This window comes from Hyla sarda, chromosome 1 (genome assembly GCF_029499605.1).
Source record: "Hyla sarda isolate aHylSar1 chromosome 1, aHylSar1.hap1, whole genome shotgun sequence".
Lineage (NCBI taxonomy): Eukaryota > Metazoa > Chordata > Amphibia > Anura > Hylidae > Hyla > Hyla sarda.
The window spans coordinates 286,139,638-286,152,400 of NC_079189.1; the positions used below are offsets into that span (position 1 = coordinate 286,139,638).

Genomic DNA, 12,763 nt, shown 5'->3' on the forward strand with positions numbered 1-12,763 from the left:
CCGAGCCGAGAAGTTCGTGACAAATCGAATTTACTGTAAGTTCGCTCATCTCTAGTTTGAGTGTGTGAAATAATTTTCTTAGGCCATAAGTTAAAAGTCCCAAATTGCAGTGGTCTGTCAGTTTGTGATGGTAACCTGAAACTTTGTGGGCTAGTCCCCTGTGGTCACAATGAGTTTATCTAATTATATGTAATCCCAGCCAAATACAAAAAGTAAATGGGAAAAGGGAACCGTTTATGAGGGAATGTTCAGAAACATTACTGTATTGATCCAGCTATACTTTATTAGTAGACTAGCTGCCATTAGCAAACAGGAGAAAGCTAAACATTCTAGGAAATGTCTGAGCAAGCAGTTTGCAAACATTAAGGCTGTGTTCACATGTTCATTCTTATTTGCAGTACCACACAAGTTTTTAAGGCAAATGATCAAAGTCCTGACAAAACTGAGCAATTTACGGTAATTCGTACGGTAAAATATTGTTAGATATTTGAAGTAAAAACAGCAAAAACATGCACGGTACTGCAACAGTATCGCACATAGAGCAAAACATTTGAAGACAGCCATAAATGTGTAATTTAGTAAATAGAAGCTCATTTCTGCCTAATCAATGAGTTATGTAACATGGCTTGGGTCACACTGGAGCTCTGTATTGCAAAACTGAAATCTGAGGGACAATTGCCTCCAAAAAAACAGGATAAGACAGGTGTCCTTTTTATACATTCTTTAAGTTTCAGAATCCCACTCATGTCAAATGTCGAGGTCCTGAGATCATGAGTTACAGCCATGTGAAGTGTGTGGCAGAGCATGTTTCACTCCCCAGCTGTCAATAAAATCTGATATTTTCTCTGCAGTGAGAAGGTCAGATCTGGCATCTTATCAATGAGCAGAGCACTCGGTCATGCCCTTCACCAGCTTATAACTTGCGATCCCAGCTGGTCTCAGGAGTGGGACCCAGTAAAATCTCAAGTTTTAACATGTCTAGGCAACATGGCAAAAGTTTTAAGTATAAATGACAATACTGCGTTAAGCCCAAGCATGCTATATCAGACAACCTCATACGTTGCGATATTAGTTTTGGTCAATGGGGCCCTATACGATCAAGTATAGTTCATCATTCAGCTCATGGCACATGTTTGCAATCGTTATGGTGTGACAATGTCCTTAAAGGGAATCTGTTAGATGAATTTGCTGCTGAGAGCTGCAGATAACTGTTGCGTAGCTGATTGCATTTATATCCTAACTGTATTTTCCCAGAACAAATAGTGGTTTCCAAAATGTGTCATATTTCTCAGTTAAGTGTCATGGAGGCAGAGCTGAGCTCCTCAAATGCCACAACCTAGCAGGTTTCTTGTTTACCATCACCTCCTAGCCACCTCTTGAATGATGTACAGCACCCTGTATATAAAGTCAAGGAGGGGCCTGGAGGAGCAGGGAGAAATGCAAGGCTGTAGTAGCTTAGCCACACTTGCTTGACATTTAGCTAATAAAAAGCTTGTGGACAGGTACAGTTTATTTTTATACCCTAACAACTTTTAGTAGTAGATCCAGCTGCCAGATTCCCTGTAAATTATTCCTGCTACTAAACCGTAATCCCCTGGTGACACCATCATAGTATAAAAGAGGGAAAGCCCTAGGTGTGACTTTCCAAAACATGTATGAATCCCTACACAGTCAGAATTACTTACATGCAGGATTTAGTGAAAACCACACTTTTCAAGTTGCAGCATACATTCAACAGTATTAATTGATTTATTATTGGATTCCAGCAATAATTCATGAAATAAAAATAGCATATCTTCTTTTGGCATTTGTATAGTTCTTAGTAGTCCAACCAATGTTTAAAAGGGATGAAAAAAAGGGAAGGGGGCAAGGGATGACAAAAAAAAATAAAAAATAAAAATTATAATAAAATAAGTTTTATATTAAAACTGCATTTATGGAAAAAGTGCCTAAACCAAGTGCAGCTTCCACTACTTGATCTGGCAGAAGAAAAACTTCCAAGAACTCAGCCAAAAGGCTGACGTCTCCTTACGGTAAATACTTTCACTGGTGTTGGCCGGAGAAATGGTATCACCAGAACAGAGATTTCAATGAAAACAAAAAATGTAAATACAGTCACTTCCCCAGGTGCAAAGATACTGCTACCTGGATGTGGCCATTAATGCCAAGACTGAAACTGCTGTTGGTCATACTGTGCAATGAGTTTCTTTATGTGAGCCAGTTTATTATGAAGGTATTCACATCTGTTCTTCTCTTCACCGTATTTTGGATTTGACTGCAAGAAGAAAATAAACCATTGCAAGATCAGTAAGAAGGCACAAGGTGTTTCTGTAAGACAATAGAGCAGAACTATGAAAACTATCTAAAAAGAAAAACAAGTCTTTGTTTCCAATAGCATCCAACCACATCATTCAAGTACTAGATGAAATGAAAGCTGTGGTGTGACAAGTTGCTATGGACAACAAAGACTTTTATATGGTTATTAATTACTAGGGCTTGTGGAAAACAACATTTCATCTCTGGCTTGGGTATATGTATTCTGTAAAGTCAGTGAGGAATTTCCCTCAACAGATCCGATCCACCAGGAATGGCGACTACACCTCCCAGCATTACATGATTGCAACAACTTGAGAGCCACAGGGTAGGAGATCAATGATGCAGACTAACTCTGACAACAATATTGTTTAATACCCATATGAGCTGTAAATAGTGTGCATTGGAAACAATGATTCCTTAAGATGATAAACTATATGATGCGTCAGCCAATCAATGGCCTTGGCACATGCGACGTGTCCGATAAGGCCAGTGACTGACTGCAGTGTCACATGCCCTATGTATGGGAACATCACTGAAGCCCTTTCAGTGGGGGAATCCAGACAAAAACAGTAGTAAGTTGAGTTGTAAGAACCAAGGGTTTTTTTTGTTTTTGTAATGGTCCTTCCATGCACATCCCATCTGTAATGCAAACATTGAAAACCCCTTTGAGTGTGCATTCACACCCCGTTTTCATACGGCCACCAGATCTGGCTGGGAAAGGTTAAAACCGGGCACTCCCGTAACCCAACCGGGCCCGGCACTTATTTCATTCATTTGAATGAGACGAACGGAGTGACTCCAGTTGGCTCATTTTCGCCCCGTATCAGATTTTGTGGCCGGACTGAAAACCGTAGTATACCATGGTTTTCAGTCCGGTCAGAAAACCAGATACGGGGAAAAAATGAGCCGAATCGAGTCACTGTCTGACTCCGTCGGCTCATTCAAATGAATGAGATGGTGACTGTATGAACAAAACGTGGTGTGAATGCACCCTAAGATGTATTCAGAAGCTATGAACAAAGCTACATCGTTCAGGGGCAATATGAATTATGATAGGACATTACATAGTACAATTCCACTGAGCAAAATGACTCATAACATATGTATACACGTGTAGAGAGACTGTGAAATTATTCTATTTTTAGTATAATTTTGATATTTCAAAGCTAATCTAATGATCCAAAGTAACAAATGAAATTCATAGTTTGCCCAGAAAAAAAAAAAAAGAGACTTAATAAAACTTTACAAAAAGTGTAAAAAAAATAAAAAATAAAAATAAAATGATTATCTGATACGGGGTATATGAACCAAGGAATTACTGCCTTTTTTAACAAGCCAATAGAAATAAAATCTATAGTATGATGTTTGGAAATTGTGTTATTACATATGATATAAAGCAAGACTACTTACTTTCTTAATTTTACGGTATTCTTGTAAAATTTGATCATGGATAGTCTGAAAAATGAAAATTGATGATGACATGACAGAATACAGAATACAGAGTGGCAATGTAGCACATACTAAACTTTAAAAAGCTGTCTGCTGACCTCTAGTGGTCAAAAATATTTTAGTAGCAAAAAGCTTTACAAGCAGCACAAAGCTTTAGGCTAGGTTTACACATAGTATTTTCATCAGTAGTTGTCGCCAAAACCAAGAGTGGGTCCAAAACACAGAAGTAAGTGGAAGTCTTTCCATTATATTTGTTCTACTTCTGGTATTGTCTACAACTACTGAACCAAATACTACATGTGGGTCCCCACACAGGAACATATTAAGGACGATCAGTGGCCTGACCACGTGCTTGAACAGCTTTCAGTTTGGATAATTAAACCTACAGTTGATCCAGGAGTTGCGTCATAATATGGAAACAATACATGAACTACAAACATGTGTGAATAAAACTTTAAAAAGGAATTTTAAGTCTTAAGAGTGTTTTCATCACCCTACATCCTTATTGAAGTTCTCCATCTAACGTGGTTCTCTCCACAAGTTTTAATATATGCAGATGAGCAGCAAGTTCTAGGGATCGACCGATTATCGGTTTAGCTAATATTATCGGCCGATATTCACGATTTTGGACGTTATCGGTATCAGTAATTACCTTGTCGGTATCGGCAATTACCTGTTCCCGGGGACCACGCTACTTCTGGCTCCTGCGACGTCCTGCGCGCCTCGCAGCGCAATGATGAGTGACGTCAACACAACGTCACCGCCAGTGCGCACAGTGACAGCTCCGGACGCCCCGGAGCCACAAGTAGCGCGGACCCCGGGAACAGGTAATTATTAAACCGGGAATGGGGGAGGCAATGGGGCAGTGGAGGTTGGACTACGGACCGGCAGGGGGAGAATAGCGGGCAGCGGCGGTCTCTGGCCAGAGGATGGGGGGGTTGGACTCAGGAAGACCCCACGACAGACAGGGGGAAAGAAGTGGGTGGCGGCGGCGGTCTCTGGCCCCTCAAAAGCAGCTGAAGTTCATTGATAAAAAAAAAAGTTGTGGGGTAAAAATAACCAGAGAGTAACTTTAAAATATTTAAAAGTAAATATATCCACTGCTAGGATTGCAGGGTGTTAAGTGGGTGATAGTACATTGGTATCGCTTTAGAAGTGAAAATTATAAAAGGTGTGGTGACGCCAAACTTAAAATAGAAGTAGTTTGCTCTGAGTAACCAAACAGGATGCTAGAAGCTGTTCTAGATGTATATTTGCCTACACAGGTCCCTACACCAGCGCCAGGCAGCACACAAGCGTCAGACTGTGCATGATCTGTGTGCACATCCTCACAGCGCATACAAGTACAGGATTGCGCATATCCCCACAGCGTCCACGGTATCCGTGACAACCAGCGCCGGAAGGGACGTACTGGCGGCTTCTCAGCCTTCAAGCATGCGCTCCCGGCACGCTGCCACGGACTGAGACATGCAGAGATACACTACAGGACTCAGTTTCAGGTAACTGTTCCACCCCCCCACCCAATCTCCTTACCCTCGCCATCTTGGGAAGCATCCTTAACCCTTTTGTATCCCTCCTGCAGCAACCCAGCGCATAGCAAACACCGGGGTAAGTGAGCCCATCCAAAGGATGACAAACTATAAATACTGTCTTTACATATACTGTCCTTTCATAATACTCTGAAAAATTTTAATATATCTATGTCACCTATTGATAACAAGCGGTGTTCTGTATGGTACAGGGCGCACGTGTATTTGTGCATTTGCATATGTGGATCTGTGCCATGCCCCCCTTCAGGCCGACTAACTTTATTCTCCCCGCATGATATTACATTTCATCCGAGTATATCACCCATGACATGCATATGCTCTTGTATCTATATCTATCTATCCATCAGCTTTTATGTGTATATATATATATATATATATATATATATATATATATATATATATATATTTTAACATTCTGAATAAATCACAACACACCATTAAATTCGACGCCATTAAACCTGAAGCCACTGTGCCATTAATACAACATACTCTAATTGGTCAGTTCCCTCATGATCTGCATATATACATATAGAACAGCTTCTAGCATCCCGTTTGGTTACTCAGAGCATACTACTACTACTACTATTATTTTAAGTTTGGCACCACCACACCTAATAATAATAATAATTTTTGCTTCTAAAGCGATACCAATGTACTACTAATCACCCACTTAACGCCCTGCAATCCTAGCAGTGGATATATTTACTTTTAAATATTTTAAAGTTACTCTATGGTTATTTGTACTCCACAGCTTTTTTTATACAACCCCTTCTCTATCCTTCCAGAATGTATACACCTTCTACATGTGTTTATATGTATTCTTTTAGAGCTGTAAATGGACCTGAGGAAGGCATCAGTGGATGCCGAAACGCGTTCTCCCTAATACATCAATAAAGTTTTCATTGTCCTGTGCTACTCGAGTCCTCTTTTATCCTCCTATCTATACTCCCATTGCCTTCTATCGGACACCATTCTTGGTGGCCTGATACCGGTAAGAGTGCAGCAGCCAACAACTCCGAACACCGCCACCCTCTCAAGCGCAGCATAGTCCAGCACAATAACCTCTAAGGTTGGTATATCACCTGGATGTGGCGTAGGGTACACCAGTGGATACACCTCACCAGGGAGTGCCCCCTGTATTTTTCATCCCTTCTCCTAAGCATCTGCCATGTGAACAAGTAATGTTTACCTTGTAATCCTCAGAGCCCGGGCACAGCTGTTTCAGCTGGGAGTCTAGCTGGGTAAATCTGCTTGTTATCCTCTCTATTCTTGCATGTAAATCTCTGTATTCATTATACTCTGCATTGAAGTCATTTTTGTAACTCTGACGCTGTTCCTGCGATGCGATTGCTGCATATTTCCTGAGGAATTAAAGATAAAATGAGTCATGAAAACAGAACATGCTGAAGGTACAATGCAGAGAATGAGTTATATACTTACAGAATATAATCTGGCATCTCTGATGTAGATGTGGGAATACTGGAATTACTGCATGTCCCATTTAAATCTAGATAGAAGGGAAAAAATATATTTTTCACATTACCCAAATATTATTTAACATTGGCTTGATAAGATAGGGTAAAAAAAAAAACCTTGAATAAAAAGGATGTAGAAGAAAACGCAGTTTAAATGCATCACAAACCCTGTTTATAGGAGCAGTAAACATGCACGAGGGCACAATGGTGACATTCAGAAACAGCCACACATTTACATACAGCGGGTGAAATTAGTATTGCACAATTTTTCTCACTAAATATTTCCAAAAGGGCTATTGACAAGAATTTTTACTAGATGTTGGTAACAGCCAAAGTAATCCATACATACAAAGAAACCAAGAGAAATTGTGTGGTCAGATGAGGGCAAAATGGAACTGTTTGGATGCCATAATACACACCATGTTTGGAGGAAATGCTCTGCACATGACCTTAAAAACACCAAACCAACGGTGAAGTTTGGAGGTGGGAACATCATTGTTTGGGGCTGCTTTTCAGCAAATAGTACTTGGAAACATTGAAAGGAAGGAAGAATGGGCAAATTTTCAGACATTCTTGACAAAAAAAAAAAAAAATCTACCACCATCTACCAGGATGATAAAGATGAAACAATACATCTCACTTAAAATCTACGATGAAGGAAAAGGACACTCACTCTTGTAAACAACGCAACCAGAGTTCATGCTATACAATAGTGGACTGAACACACCAGATGTGCTAAAAGCTTTATTCACATAGGGCCATCAGATGGATAGAATTGCAGCCACCATCCTACCTGGGTCTGAGTAATTCAGCCGTGACAAATAGCATTGAGAAAAAACACAAATAATGTGGAATTGTTAGGGGCGTTCATTCAAAGGCCATTAAATCATAAACAAGTAAAGATTCAAAGGTTTATTAGAATGCACAAAACAAGGTGTTTCTGGTCTAGTAACAGACCCTTCATCAGGTTGTGTATACATTAGAAAAAGAGATAACAGAAGGCATTCCGTGTGTAGGATCTCGAACCGGCAGGGTTGGGGAGGGGAACCAACAACCGCTTACCAAAACAGGTTGTGTGAACTCACACACAACAATGGAGAGCGTGTGGAAACAATATGTCGTCCGCAGCCTTCCTGTAGTGGATATATTCAAGGAGGTGACTGGAAGTATACAGGAATTACACATTGCATCTTTGCACATTAAAACAGACCTGGTTTTACTCTCGTGGTCCGGCTAATTCCATGCGTCCAGTGCCAAAGTAATTCCTGTATACTTCCTGTCACCTCCTTGAGTGTATATATTAGGGGAGACAGACACAAACTCGTTTAATGCATACATTGGGGTAGATGGATATAAACAAGTGTGTCTGTCTCCCCGAATCTATGCAATAACCTAAAGAAAGGTCTTTTTATAGAGTTGTTCATTGTGTTCTAATAAACCTTTGAATCTTGACTAAGTGTAAATGATTCGTGGCATTTGAAATGATCCCACATTTTTTCATACTTTTTCTATATGCATATTGAAAGTCTATGAAAAGAACTGAAGATTATAATTCATAGAAGAGGGCAATGGAACCTTTAAGCTTTGAATATTGTACAGGCCAGAAACCCACCAGAACAATGCATGCGACTAGTTTCCCCAAAAGCAGGGAACTTGAAGCTATCATTACCAATAAAGGCTTTTATAAAAGTATTAAATAAATACCAGTTATGTTCAATATTTTTTTGTCAGTGACATTTCGCATTATTAGACATAACTATTTCTGAGCTTATTTGTTTTGGTTCCTTTGCAAATATATTTAGTGAGGAAATTGTGACTTGTTCAATACTTATTTCACCCGCTGTATGTAGGCAATGGAGAATCTTTGAACATGAGCTGCTGCCTTCTGTCTATACTGCATGTCTTGCTTATGGAATGGCAAACACATCAGCAATTTTTCTGCATAGATCTTTGTCTACTTCAGCATCTTCAGTTACAGCTGTCTATGCAGTTATGAGTGCTGTGCTTTCAACTGCATAACCTGGCTTAGTAGGGTTATAGGTTAAATGGATTGACTCTTGTCTTTTTAACCTTAAGTACTAGGTATCCAGGCAAAAGGACTATAACTACTGCCTCCAACACCCTCCCCAGAATGTACTTGATATTCCACCCCATGTTGTACCTCTTGAAGCACAGTATTTTACATATGAATTAACCCATTTTATTTTATATACAGTGTTACTCACTTACGATACCATTCCATATTTACCCTCTAGTTCTTTATTGATAAAGTTCGACCGAAGTGTGGCATTGATGCAATTGTGGCACTATATCTATATTTATATAGCTGTTTCCATATATATTTCATATCTGGATGTTAAGAGAATTTGCCTACAATTTAACATTTATTGCAATCTTCTGCACATTTTGCATGTACCAAGAACAGAATAAAAAATGAAAAATCCATTCCTTTACCATATGAAGTGGTGTACAAAAAGCTTTACTATGGGCTGAAGACATCCACTTTGGTACCCACCCTATAATCAAGTGAGTGCAAAGCCATGCTCAGTTACATTGCCACTAAACAAAGCCATCATTTTAGTAAATGCACCCCTACAGCACTAAACCAGTCAAAATAATTCCTAAACCATCATGACAAATAGGAGACCGGAACAAATCCTTCAGATTTATAAAATCATAGACACCCTAAAGTTTTCTTCAGAGCAGTGCTGTCCTATCCAGTGCACAAGCCCTTCAATATTACAATCCTTTCACCAAAAGTTAGTATGTGTTTTTTCTATTGAGTTCCTAAAGGTCCAGTATGGGGAATAAAGGTTTTGAGGATGTGTACATCATGTTCATTTCTTAGGGGCAATATAAAAGGTTTATCGGCCTAATGCCTAAACTTCTATAGTCAAAGATCTAGCACGGCTAGATATCAATAACAGTCACCGGGTAACATAATGGCCAACATTTTCTATTGGAGTTTTATTTAACCCCTTAATAACCCAGTCTTTTTTTTCCTGGGGCTCAGGTTTTTTTGCTCCTCACATTCTAAGACCCAGAACTTTTTTATTTTTTCACTGACAAAAAGTTGTATTAGGGCTTATTTTTTTAGTAACAAACCGAGCACGTTTATTTAGAGTTGCAGTAGTAAAATATACAGTCATGGCTGTAAATGTTGGCACCCCTGAAATTTGTCTAGAAAATGAAGTATTTCTCACAGAAAAAGAATGCAGTAACATATGTTTGGCTATACACATGTTTATTCCCTTTGAGTGTATTGGAACTAAACCAAAAAAAGGGAGGAAAAAAAGCAAATTAGACATAATGTGACACCAAACTCCAAAAATGGGCTGGACAAATGGCACCTTTAACGTAATATTCGGTTGCACACCTTTTGGAAAAATAACTGAAATCAGTCGCTTCCTATAACCATCAATAAGCTTCTTACACCTCTCAGGCGGAATGTTGGACCACTCTTCCTTTGCAAACTGCTCCAGGTCTCTTATTGGAAGGGCGCCTTTTCCCAACAGCAATTTTAAGATCTCTCCACTGGTGTTCAATGGGATTTAGATCTGGACTTGCTGGCCACTTCAGAACTCTCCAACACTTTGTTGCCATCCATTTCTGGGTGCTTTTTGACATATGTTTGGGGTCATTGTCCTGCTGGAAGACCCAAGATCTCTGACGCAAACCCAACTTTCTGACACTGGGCTGTAGAGTGCAAGCCAAAATCTGTTGGTAATCCACAGATTTCATGATGCCTTGGACACATTCAAGGCCCCCAGTGCGAGAGGCAGCAAAACAACCCCATAACATCATTGAACCTCCATCATATTTCACTGTAAGTACTGTGTTCTTTTCTTTGTAGGCCTCATTCTGTTTTCGATAAAAAGTAGAATGATGTGCTTTACCAAAAAACTCTATCTTGGTCTCATCTGTCTGCAGTGGGGTCCTCCTGGGTCTCCTGCCATAGAGTTTCATTTCATTTAAATGTCAACTGATATTCAAGCTGTCCTGCAGGCTCAGGGAGCATCAGTGTCAGCGCGAACTATCTTTGGAAATTGTTTGGGGCTGCTTATCCACCATCCGGACTATCCTGCATTGACACCTTTCATCAATTTTTCTCTTCCGTCCACTATCAGGGAGATTAGCTACAGTGCCATGAGTTGATTCTTGATAATGTTGTGCACTTTGGACAAATGCAAATCTAGATCCCTGGAGATTGACTAGTAACCTTGAGATTGTTGATATTTTCCCACAAATTTGGTCCTTAAGTCCTCAGACAGTTCTCTTCTCTTTGTTGTCCATGCTTGGTGTGATTTTTATATTGCCCACACCCGTTACTTGCCCCAGGTGAGTTTAAAGGAGCATCACATGCTTGAAACAATGTTATTTTTCCACAATTTTGAAACTGTGCCAATAATTTTGTCCAGACCCTTTTTGGAGTTTGGTTCGACATTTATAATCTGCTTTTTTCCTCCCTTTTATGGTTTAGCTACAATACACACAAAGGGAATAAACGTGTATGGAAAAACAATTACTGCAATCCTTTTCTGCGAGAAATACTTCGTTTTGTAGAAAAATACTTCATTTTGTAGAAATATTCTTCTGTGAGCAGAAGAATAGTACGAATACCACCAGGCCATCCCATTATGTTCTCTCCACATGTCTACTAAGAAAAAAGGGAACGAAAGTTAAGAGTTAATGAGACACTGCTGTGCGCCTGAGCAATGAAACAGTCATGCTAGAATGGTCCAGTTTTCCATTGAAAACAAAGTTAAAGTCTCCAGCCCAAGGCAGTGTGTCATATGTAGAGACATACAGACACAGAGTATCAAAATATGCAATAAGGTCATCATTTGATGCATAGGAAATAAACAAACTTGCTGCTCATAGAGGGAGCCCAAAATAACCACAACGCCCTTCAGGATCAATTACCATACTGGTAACTTCAAGGGGAAAATCCTTACGTAGACAAACGAGAACACCCCTATTTTTAGTCTCAAAAGATGCCAGATACATCCTAGAGTATGACCCATAAAGAAATTTAGAGAAAGACCAATGGGTAAAATGTGTCTCCTGTAGACATATAATATCCGGCCTATGCCGAGCATACTCCCGAACAGCTTTCTTCCATTTTGAGGGGGAATTGCACATTGTGAGATAGGATCCTCCACATAAGGAGTGAGGAAAAAAGTGTTTAACACCTTAAGGACCATGGACGTGTATACACGTCCAGGCAGGATGCACTTTCCGCCATTAGGACGTGTATACTCGTCCATGGTTCTCGTGGGTGCACCCACGAGGTCGCGGCAGGGACTCGGCTGTAACACGCAGCAGGGACTCGGCTGTAACACACAGCCAGGACCCTGCCACACTGCCGGGACCGATGTATACTTCGGTCCCGGCAGTTTAACTCTTACAGCCACGGTCGGAAGCGACCGCGAGATGTAAGGAGTTTTGGCAGAGGGAGGGGGGCTCCCTGTGTCTCTCTCCTGTAGCACCCGCAACGATCGCAGGGTGCTGCTGGTTACCTGGGCAGCTGGGGGTCTTTACAAGGACCCCCAAGGTCTGCCCCGGTTATTGCCTGTCAGGACGTGCCAGACGCATGTTCTGATATGCTGCCTGCTAGTGTAAAACTAGCAGGCAGCATATATCTGCAATGCTTTGGAATGCTAAGAATTCCAAAGCATAAAAAAAGTGAAAAAATATATAAAATAAAAGTATATAAAAATTTTTTTTTTTTATAAAAATACATTTATTAAATAAATATAATGAAAAATAAAAATCTATAGTGTGTAGGGTCACACGGCGCACATCCGCAGCATATTACGTGCTGCGGATGCCCGCCAACAGTCACAATAATGAGCTCCCTGCTGCGGCTGGGTAGCTTTGTGTGTCCACTCATAGCGGCGGATTTCCCGCCGTCAGTCACGAGCAGACATACTGAGCTACACAGCCACAGCAGTGATCTCGCCCCTTGTGACT

At 40.3% G+C, this 12,763-nt stretch overlaps 1 protein-coding gene across 2 annotated transcripts in view; it reads right to left on the reverse strand.

Annotated features, from left to right (window-relative positions):
• Positions 1-1,735: 1,735 nt before the first annotated feature.
• ELL (elongation factor for RNA polymerase II) overlaps positions 1,736-12,763 on the reverse strand; it is a 107,002-nt gene continuing 95,974 nt past the window's right edge. For both annotated transcript variants that reach the window (XM_056574424.1, XM_056574434.1), the window contains exons 9-12: positions 6,756-6,822; positions 6,505-6,676; positions 3,727-3,771; positions 1,736-2,275 (exon numbers count right to left, since the gene is read on the reverse strand). In XM_056574424.1, the coding sequence (XP_056430399.1) occupies positions 2,159-2,275; positions 3,727-3,771; positions 6,505-6,676; positions 6,756-6,822 (401 nt within the window). In that variant the 3' untranslated portion in view covers positions 1,736-2,158. The remainder of the gene's footprint in view (positions 2,276-3,726; positions 3,772-6,504; positions 6,677-6,755; positions 6,823-12,763) is intronic.